The 10717-nt window shown below is 48.3% G+C and overlaps 1 protein-coding gene across 1 annotated transcript; it reads left to right on the forward strand.

Moving 5' to 3' along the window:
• Positions 1–317: 317 nt before the first annotated feature.
• metrnla (meteorin like, glial cell differentiation regulator a) lies at positions 318–10313 on the forward strand. Its single transcript, XM_012839680.3, has 4 exons — positions 318–675; positions 3807–4177; positions 7815–7874; positions 8197–10313. Exons 1-4 carry the CDS (start codon positions 578–580, stop codon positions 8508–8510), a joined length of 843 nt encoding a protein of 280 aa, XP_012695134.2. The 5' UTR covers positions 318–577; the 3' UTR covers positions 8511–10313.
• The last annotated feature ends 404 nt before the right edge of the window (positions 10314–10717 follow it).

Here is a 10717-nt window from a genome sequence, read left to right on the forward strand (position 1 = left end):
AAAGAAAACTAGGCTAGTATCACATAAAAATAAGGCCTACTATTACAAAACGTTTTTTTTTTCAGTAACTGCAGCTTCAGTAAGTGTAGCTTAAGCCACTTGATCAGGTCCTCATATAGGCATACATTTCAAAGTTGTGTCTGTTCAGCTGTCTTGCATCTATACTGGGAAAGTGAAAGCTAGAGTGGTCGAACAGTAGGAGTGACCAATGCAGTGCCCTCTTGCTTAACCTCCAAGCCACTCTCACACTTCGAAATGTGGTTGTGCGCAAGCGTGATCTGTCCGTCAGCTGGGGCTGTGACGTTGGGTGGAATCTGAGCAGTAGAAAAGATAGGCTACTCACTGCGCTCTTGAGGAACGCTAACTCAGAAGTGCCATCGTAGGTGAACGGACACAATGTGAAGTAACCCTAGCACTTATTTTTTTTAAGTTTAGCGGAAAGTTAATACAGTTTAGGTCTTCGTTACTTACTGTTTGTATACAGAAACACAATGTAGGTGAAGTTGCGGAAACGGATTATTTTTTACCTGAGTTCCAAGCGACCAACTATCGACTAAGGAAAGACGGTGGGACAAACATGCTCTCACCGTTCTTGGCGTTCTTACTGTCTGTTCTGATTCTATGTCGGATAGCAGTCTCTCAATATTCCAGTGACCAGTGTAGTTGGAGAGGAAGGTGAGTTTAAGTCTTCATTTATTGAGACGGCTGTTCTTTACTCTACAAACTGTCAGATTTGTGTGCTTAACTTTATCGCAACAGAAGGGAACCCATTCACGGTGTGTTGGGCTAGTCTACAATTTTTTCACAGTTGCCTATTTTTAGTGATGTACGCATAGAAGGCAAGACCAATGTCCACAGTAGTCTGTAATTAAACATGGTAGTGATCGCTCAATATCTTTTCTGCCTTTGGCAGAGAAAGTAATATTGCTCCATGATTTATTGAAACTCCACTGACATCGCTGTGTCCGGTTGGGCGCAAAGTGACAAAATGCATTCTTTCTGTCAAGAGTGGCGTCTTCGAACGATTCAGTTGAACAAACATGCCAGTTATGTAGCCTTCCGTTAAGAATGAAAAGCTGTAGTTGTGAATGTTTTGATTGGAAAATTACGTCGATTAAAACAAAAAAGTTCAATTGCATTATTATTCTTTTGATTTGATGGCTAGAAATGTGTAACATTCGTAGGTTACGTGGACGTGATTAATGAGTATTAGCCTGGTTCTTTTTAAGCTAGATTCATTTAATTCCGTCCGGCTCGCTTGACGACAAAATGCAATTCAATTCTCCACTCAACTTAAAATATATGTGTTCCTCTGACATTTTGGAATATAATGTCTTGTTTGTGGTACGTTAAATTCTTCCTCGTCAATGCAACTGAAAGGTAACCGCATGTCCATTAGCAATGAAACGCAAGGTAAAGGAATTGACCTTGGCCAGTTAAACGTTCTGTGCAATTTGGGTCTGTTGTGAAACTATCGGAAGTAGCTAGGTTTCTGCCTAACTGTAGAAGCGGTTCCCCGCAGAGTATCGAATTTATCCAAGCTCTATCATAAATCCGGACTGGCACTGATTAGAGTAGCGAACCAAGTAAACTTTGGCAAGAGATAAACTGTCATAGTCTCTTTTGTTTTCAGACGTCCTTGCATTCATGCTCACGACCGTAAATATTCTTGGTTTCTAAATCCAGACTACATTTCATATAGTTATTTCCTCAGTTTAAGTCACGTAGAAACATTGTTTGGCCTTTTCACCCGATTTTCATGTTTACCATCCTTTCTTTTCCTCTTACTGTAAACTCATGACAGCCAAACCCATATGAAATCAATATTAAAGAAAATATGATGCTAAAATATGTATAACCAGCATAGTGGACTTTGTTATCCCAATAGGAAAGGACCGAGTCACTCAAATGCCTAAATTAAAAACGTCTGAATTCCCCCTCACATACACCTGTTGTACTTCTGAAGTAGACCATATCTTACAAAAAAAGTTCTTAAAATGGCATTACATTTCAATAGAGGTATCAAAGATGGCCTGCTACCGTGAAAAACTGTGATGAGCTTTCACCCCATGCTGGGCCATGGAGAGCATGACATGCTGAAAGGCTGAATGAATGATCTGTTGTTAATTAGCAGCCAGACCCCCCTATTACTGCATGTAGAAAACTATGCATTAAAAAAGAAACGTAATTAGAGACGCGCTGGCGAGAGGCCTGCCGTGCGGCTCGGCTGCACATGTTCCGCCTCAGAAGGCCAGCGCAAGATTTAAGACTCCACCGTCTTCCCGCCGTCTGGAGCCGTTTCAGTTTGAAGTCAGGGCGTCCCTTTCTGTGGAGCAACTCTAACCACCAGGGTTGTGGGTGGCAATGGGAGGCAGATGGCTGATTTTGTGCCTCACCCCCCTGCCTAAAAACAAACAAACAAAAAAAAGCCTCAGACGATGGTCTGGAGTTGGGTAGAGGACGAGCTGAGGGTCTATTGTGCGGGCCATGGCCAGAGACAGAAGTGCTGCCCGGCCTGAGCCTATCCACTCCAACTACTTTTCTTTCTTTCGTTCTGAGGGGCTGAAAAGACCTGCTTGGGAGGTGCACTGCGTGACCTGCATTTGCACTTGCGTGCCGTCAGCTCCCAGCTACTGTTTCTGCCCGCGTGTGAGCTGAGCTGAACTGAACTGAGCTGAGCCCAGCCGAACCCAGGCCCGCTCTGTACCGTCCCCGGGCTCGCCGACTTCTGTTTCAAATATCTTCTCGGAGGGTTGTGCGCCAAGCTTGAAGCTGTGTTTTGCCAATGTGACGAAAGGAGAACACTACACCACAAAGAGAGAGAAAAAGAGATGGAGATGGAGCGAGGGAGGGAGTGAGGCAGGGGCAGGGATAGACGAAGAGAGAAATAGAGAGTTGAGATTCGTTGAGCTGGGCCTGCACGTGACCGGTCATGCAGGCGGTCCTGCGCGTGGGCCTCAACACCTTGTGTGAAACGATATTAACTGCATTCTTTCTTCTCCATTCTGCCCTCAGAGAAAGCCTTTTCCTTGGCATGAGGTTCAGCTTGGAGTCAGTTCAGGCGCAAACTGCTCTTAACAATTACTTTAAAGCTCAAAGCCTCCTTTGAAGCTGGGTCTTTTCTCTCTAGGCCAAGTAAAGTGAAACTGACATTTTTTTCCAGCCGCTGTATTTGGGAGTATTTTGGCATTTTGGATGATCAAGGCCCTTACAGATCTGCTGTGCACTTTCTTGAAAGAAAGTAGTCCGTGACATTGGGTAGTGATATGTGGCAACCTGTTCTAAAATTTGGAACTTAGGAAGAAGCAACTCCCATTTGCCTGAAGACTGTGGTTTATGACTTGAAAGCCACTCTTTGATAGCCCATATTAATTCTGCTGGTAGTGCAGCCAAGTTTCATCAAGAAGGGAATAGGTATCACACAACATGACATGTCTCCTCTTGCATTTTACATTCTTAATAATTAGGATAGTCGCTATAAAAGGCAAGGACAGTAAACCTGGTCTTGTTTGTTTTTAAGTTTAAAACTCAGGACCTTGTTTCATTTGAATGTAATCTTTTAAATATTAACTTGAATTCTTAGTCTGGATTTAGATGTGCCTGTAAGATTAGCCTAACTTTTGCCTGACTCTTTGTAAGCAGGGGATGGGGGTCGGTTGAAGAGTACGTGCACCCACTATTATTAATTCGGCCCGTCATTGTCAAGTGAATAGAGCAATGAAGGCCTCCTTTGTGCTTGAGGATTGATTGACAGGTCCTAACCACCCCCCCCCCCCCCTTCCCCTAATGTGTCCTCCCCCCCCCAGTGGTCTCACCCATGAGGGTCACACCGAGGACGTGGAGCAGGTGTACCTGCGCTGCTCACAGGGCTCCCTGGAGTGGCTCTACCCGACGGGGGCCATCATCGTCAACCTGCGGCCCAACACCGTGTCCCCGGCCGCCGCCCGCCTCTCCATCTGCATCAAGCCCTCGCCGGAGTCCGGCGGCACCAACATCTACCTGGACAAGGTGGGCAAGCTTCGGCTGCTGCTGCGCGAGGAGGACCAGGCGCTGGCTAAAGTGCAGTGCTTCGGCATCCAGGAGGGCGCCGTGTTCATTGAGGCCGTGCTGCACCAGGACATCAGTCGCAGGATCACCGCCTTCCAGTACGAACTCATCGCCGACCTGCCTCTCTCTGGTACGTGTGTGTGTGTGTGTGTGTGTGTGTGTGTGTGTGTGTGTGTGTGTGTGTGTGTGTGTGTGTGTGTGTGTGTGTGTGTGTGTGTGTGTGTGTGTGTGTGTGTGTGTGTGTGTGTGTGTGTGTGGTGCCTGTTAAGAATAATGAGGTTGTGTGTTGCACTTGGCTGTTCTGATTGGTTGTTCCAACAATGCCCCTGTAGACTGTTATTCAAAGGGTAAGGCCACTAATTAGACCGATTCTTTTTAGTTTTTTTAATTTTGTTTAGATAATGACATGCTGTGCAAATCTGTGCTTTGTATTTGTATGAGGCACTGAAGGTTCTCCTACTTTGTTCAAACTGGGGCCCCTAGTTCTCACCAAGGTTCAGTGTCCTTATTTTCACTCCAAACTTCTCTGCTGTTTCTCTGAATGTGGTTTGTTTTGAGATGGAATCAAAAAGGTCAGTCAGTCCCCCCCCTTCCCTGGTGCCATGTGAGCTCGGCTCACGCTGCAGCGCCCCAGGAGAGCCTGGATACCGAGCACCTCTTTCCCAGTGGCCAGCTCTGCGTGGCGGGCCCAGTCAAACACGTTGCCTCACTTGCAAAACATCATTTGTCTGTTTTCATGCTGTGCACCTGCCAAAATCTCATGGCCGCAAGCAGTGCAGATATGGGCGAGTTTTCTTTCTTTCTTTCTTTCTTTATTTCTGCCTTCCTTGCTTTTTTAATTTCCCAAGAAAATGAAGTAACCCATGACTGCTTTTTTGTTTTGTTTTGTGAGGGCCCACGTATCCCTATCTGGCCTGTGTAAGCTGGCTCACAGTGCAAGCTTTGGGCTTCTCAACAGGAGAAGGGCTGTGTGGTGGAGGAGGAGGAGGAGGAGGAGGGGGTGGTGGGAGGGCACAGGGAGTTTGGGAGATCACGTCAGCTGTTTGTGATTCCTGTGGATGTGGGGCTCTGTGGTTTGTAGACCTGTAGTTCAATCTTGTGGGTCACCTCACGCCAGTCGCTGGAGAGCCTCCTCACTCAGGTCTGTGTCTCATTTACTGGCAGGCTTACACAGACATAGAGGTGAGGGCTGGGATCAGTGCGATGACCTGTGTCCTCCCCACCCACCCTCTCTCTCTCTCTCTCTCTCTCTCTCGCTGAGATTGAGTTGCCCTCCCATCTCCAAGGAATGTGTCAGAGGCCAGATGTGGGAAGGATATACTATCTTCCTCTTTTTCTATACCCCCCCCCTCCCTTTTCTTCTCTGTTCTCTCTGCTACTCCCTTCTGCCCCCACCCACTCTCTCAACTATCTCTCATCTCTGCCTCTTTCTTCCTCTTGCTCTCATCTTCCCTCTTTCCTCTCTCATTTTTCTTTTCATTTCTTTCTCCCTTTCCTTCCCTTTCTCTCTCTCTCTCTCTCTCTCTCCCTCCCTCCCTCTCTGATTCCATGCCATAGCCATTATGTTAAGTTTGGACTCCATTAGGGGGGAATGCACTGGGTCCAGATGTTTGGGATGGGACAGCTCCCCACTCCTCCGCTCCGCGCCCCGCTCCACCTCTCTCCCCGCGCATCTCTGAAGTGGTCGGGGCCGCGGCCTGCGCCGCATTAATGTGGGCCAGCGAGGGCTGCTGAATCAGATGGCAGCCCATTCCTGTGGTCCCCCCCCTTTCATGTCCCACTGACATGTGAGCTGAGCTCAGCTATGAAACGAAAGAACGAAAGAGAAAAAAAAAACCATCTTTGGAGTCTTTCATACCCTAGGTTTGATGTTCTTCCCCTGGAGGGGATATGTGCCAAGGCCTTCAGAAAGAGCCTGGGGCACATCTTTGAGACGTTTGGAGACGGACGGTCGGCGTGGAAACGGCGTGTCGGTCCAGCTGTTGTTGAGCCCCGTGTCTTTGTGACCCTTGACCCTGGTGGGGTTGCGCTGGTTGCGTATGTGGCAACAGCAGCTGACCTAAGCCCTGCTCTCCTCACCCCCCCCCCCCCCCCCACACACACACACACACACACACACACCCCGACACAGCTCTTGGGAAATTAAACAACCAAGGCCCCAGCCAAGTTTGTGTTAGGGGTTGCGGTGTGTTTGTTTTTCGATTATTATTTTTACTCTTTTGCAATCTTGCCGGTTTTCTCATGAAACTCCTTTTGAGGATGAATATGACCAGGCCTAGCAGAGTGGCACCGGAGAACAAATGTTGCGACCACTCCAAAAACTCTCATAATCTTGCAGAAAGCCTTCCACCGACTACTTTTAATAAAAAAAAAGGCCTGTCATCGTCGGTTGGTCGGTCAGTCGGGGGGGATTTTTGTTTCCCTAGCCGGGTCGAGGACGCTGACCACCTGAACCAACACAGCAGAGGGTGAAGGCAAGGATCACGGAGGGCGGGGGTGAGGTTGGATCAGCCCATTTGTCGGGGATTACTGCCCTCTCCTCTCCCCTCTCAGTCTTCTGCTGATTCTGCAACACCCAGCCCAACCAACCCTAACCCCACCCCACCCCTCCCCTCCACACCTGCCCCGCAGGGCATTTCTGCGACTGAAGAAAACTGCACCATTGCTAATAAACCCCTTCCTGTGAGCCACCTGAGTCAACCCATCACTGGGCAGATGAAGGGTCTCATTTAGAGTCCACCCCCTCCCCTCACTAACACTAGAAGATCAAGGGGGGGGGGGGGGGGGGCGCACCATCCCCCCAGCACACACACATACACACACTTTTTTAACATGGGGGTCGAGGGCAGAGGTTCGTTTTGGGTTGAAAAAGCTTTGCTGATGAGATCTTAGCAAGCTTCTGCTGCCCACAGATGTGATGCCATGGTGTGAATTTGATATAATCTCATCTATACGTATTTCCTTATAGTTCCTCTTTCTCTCTCTCCTGTTGCTCAGATAGCACTCGCTCAGCTTAGGCATGCAGGATCAGAGAGTGGCTTGTGCTACCGGTCCCATTGGGCCTCTCTGTGCAGTGTGGTAGTCAGAGCACGGGTGTCTTGTGTTTCTCTCCCCTCTCAGCTGGTTCTCATTTGTTTTGGAGGACTGTGTGTGTGTGTGTGTGTGTGTGTGTGTGTGTGTGTGTGTGTGTGTGTGTGTGTGTGTGTGTGTGTGTGTGTGTGTGTGTGTGTGTGTGTGTGTGTGTGTGTGTGTGTGTGTGTGTGTGAGGGGTTCCTGCTCTGAAAGGTGTCCCCCGGGGCTGGCCAGCGGCCCTCAGCGTGTGTGTTTAATGATCGGCCGTGTGCTGCAGGCCTCCACCGCTGTGTTTAACTGGGAGCCAGCGGGCCGTGACGGCGGGGCCTGCCTCTGCCGCGTAAATAAATAACCACATGCCAGAGAAATTAATTACCACCGCTCTGGTTGCTGTGTGTGTGTGTGTGCACGAGTGTGATTTATGGTGTGTGTATGAGTGGTTTTGTATGTGTGTGTGTGTGTGTGTGTGTGTGTTTGAAGCACACGTGGCTGCCCTCTGTGTGTGTTTTAAGAGTGAATTTTTTTCAAAGGGGTCACAAGCTCACATTGACTTTCATTGTTTGTCTTCTAACGAGAGGAGTCAGTTGCCTCAGACGGTTGGGAGGGCAGCCTGCTGCTGCTGATGACTTTAGCAGTGTGTTTTCCAGCAGTGAAATCACCCATCTAATTGTCCCCTGTGCTCTCTCTCTCCACAGCCCCCTGCCAGCCGTGCAGCGACGCAGAGATGCTCCTGGCCGTCTGCACCAGTGACTTTGGTAAGGCCAACACCCCCTAGATGCAGTCATTACACACACCCACACACACACACACACCTGATGGTTCATTGATAGGTCTGGGTGATGGGAGAAATTCAGCTGTTGATCAACTTGGCTCTTCTCTTCACTTTCTTCTTCTTCTTCTTCTTCTTCTTCTTCTTCTTCTTCTTCTTTTTTTCCTCTCTTCTCATCTGTTGAGTTCTCTCTTGTCCCTTCAAATTTAAAGTTGCCTCATTCGCATGACTGTATTCATACAGTGTTGCCACAGCTACAGTACAAACGAACCACAATTAACCCCCCCCCCCCCCCTCTCTCTCCTTAGTGGCCCAGGGTAGCATCGTGAGCGTGGAGCAGCAGGAGGAGCAGTCTTCGGTCACCGTGTCTTTGAGCCACCTGCACCGGCAGAAGACACGGGTGTTTGTGTCGGGGGGCGGGCGGGCCAAGCGCTGGACGGGCCGGGTGAAGATGCCCCTGCAGTGCGGCGTGAAGCCTGGCAAGGGCGACTTCCTCTTCACGGGCACCGTGCGCTTCGGCGAGGCGTGGCTTGGGTGTGCACCTCGCTACAAGGACTTTTTGAAGGCGTACAGGGAGGCGCAGAGACTGGGGACCAACCCGTGCCACGTGGACACGAACTGAGATGCAGCACAACCCCCCCCCCCCCCCACACACATACACACACACACACACACACACACACACACACAGACACACACACACACACACAGACACACTCACACGTTTCAGAGCTCAACGCTGGGGGGCCCTCATGGAAACGGAGGGCTGTTGCGAGAGCCCCAGACGGCCCAGAAGGCCACTTCAGTGCACTGTGGACAGAGCAGAGCGTTTACGAGAGACACTCACGTGCCCCAGTAGCCTCTCAGCTGCTAGCTCATGGCTTAGCACGGCAGAGGCCACAGCCTTTAAATATGAGAGACGTCGGACTTCTTACAAAGCCATCCGGCGTGGAAATGTCTTTTAAAAAGCAGAAACAGTAATTCTCTCATTGACGGCACCGCCACTGCTACATGTGAGATGCGAATGCAGCAGACTCTGTAAAAAGTGTAAAAAAAACTAAAATGTGAAAGAGCATTGTGAAATGGAAACTTCCAAATGCTTTGTAAAAAGCTTCTTTGTACAGTTTTGTTGCTGTTTGTTTCTTATGACAGAAATGTATGGAGTTGATGCCTCATGCTTTTTTTTTTTTTGGTTTTTATTTTTTTAAAGAAAGGAAAAAGTTGTAAAGTGCAATTTCAGTCTGTATTATGTCCTCAGGCTGTTAAATTGTAACGATTAACTTCTGAGATTTAAAAAAAAAAAAAAAAAGGAAGAAAAAAAACTTTCCGTTGAACTTTGTGTGCCTGGTATGTTACTATCACTTCAGCAATTACCACAAACATGAGTCAGCATGACTTGTGAAAATACTTTAATTTTTTGCAATATCCTTTCAAAGCCACACATTTCCTGTAGATTTTTTGTCATACTCCGTGCCTTGTCTCTAGGTCATGGGGTAGGGACAAGTGCCTGAAAAGTGATGGCTCTTCTGCACTTTTGAGATGACATGCTCCTGAAGGGTAAAGATTAATTGACAGCTAATTGTGGGGGGAAGCTTGCATAGTGCTTATGAACCTGCAAAATAAGTCACAGCCTCAGTGATTGGCAGGCGAAGGTTAGCAAAGACCCGGCAGCTGGTTTCAATGTTCTCATGTTGAAGTTTGCCTTCCGCTGAATGTTCACTCGGACATTTGTTTCTCTAGGCTGTCACTGCAAATTAGATGAAATTGCTCTCAAAACAGCAGCATTTCCATCCTTTCTGAGTGAGCCATGCTGGAGTCATTTAGCTTCTAATAATAACAGCATCACTTTGAAATATCATTATCCAACCACCATGGCAGACAAATCTTGATTAGATTGTAGGACAAGATAAACTGACAGTAGGTCTGTTTTTTTTTTATTTAGAACAACAAAAAGGCTTTAATCCATGTAACATTAATTGAAATAAAAAAAATAGGTTATCACTGTTTTTGGCAAATATAAATGAGCATCCCTAAGTTTACCCATGGCCTTGGGAAAAAGACCACGGTCATGGGCAGTCCGCTTTGTTCATGATGCCACTTGATCATGAAATATATGATTCCCTCTATTCGGGGGATTATCTCTTGTTGGAAGCCGAGCTGAGCGGATTCCTCTGCGCCGGTTCCTATGGTGCGCGGGGAAGCGATCTGTCAAGGTCACGCTCAAAGGGCTCTTTGTTTCAGCGCGTGCCTGGTAGGAGTGCGGGGCAGCGTGCTGAGGGAGAACGAACGAGAGAGATAGAAGAGACCCAGGAGCACACTCAATGGGGCTCTGTGATGCAGCTCAAAATGGACGACCGTGCACTTCACCTCTGTGTGATTTTATGACTAGGGAACTTCTTGTCTAAATAAACACGTTACAACAAAACACAAAAAGCCCTGATTAAGTTTAGCTCTATGGGCGTTTGTGCCCAGTGCAGCCCTGTCGTCTTCAGGCCTTCGGGTTTAGAAAACTCCCTAGTATTTCCCCTTCTCGCACACTTTTCACTGAGACGGAAACGTCCCCATAAAAGTCTTCCAAAAAGTCGGCGCAAAGACGGACAATTACTTTTCCAGACCGACCTGCGAGCTCAATTTGAGAGTTTGAATTCCATTTGAAAGCCAGTAGCCCCGGAATCGCTCACTGGGAAATGCAAACAGAGTTCCTATGGCAACACTGCGGTGCAGCATAACCCTCTCTCTCTCTCTCGGGGCTGCTCGGCGGAGGAAAAAAACGGAGAGGGGGGAGAACGGGAACGTGGGGACGGAGCCCAGCGCTCCATCTCCAGCAAC

This window comes from Clupea harengus, chromosome 1, assembly GCF_900700415.2.
Source record: "Clupea harengus chromosome 1, Ch_v2.0.2, whole genome shotgun sequence".
NCBI lineage: Eukaryota > Metazoa > Chordata > Actinopteri > Clupeiformes > Clupeidae > Clupea > Clupea harengus.

Excerpts from the sequence above, each read along its gene's own strand:
- metrnla (XM_012839680.3), top strand. The coding sequence starts at position 578 with ATGCTCTCACCGTTCTTGGCGTTCTTACTGTCTGTTCTGATTCTATGT. Across the intron at positions 676-3,806 it reads CAGTGTAGTTGGAGAGGAAG|TGGTCTCACCCATGAGGGTC; the intron begins GTGAGTTTAAGT and ends TCCCCCCCCCAG. Across the intron at positions 4,178-7,814 it reads CGCCGACCTGCCTCTCTCTG|CCCCCTGCCAGCCGTGCAGC; the intron begins GTACGTGTGTGT and ends CTCTCTCCACAG.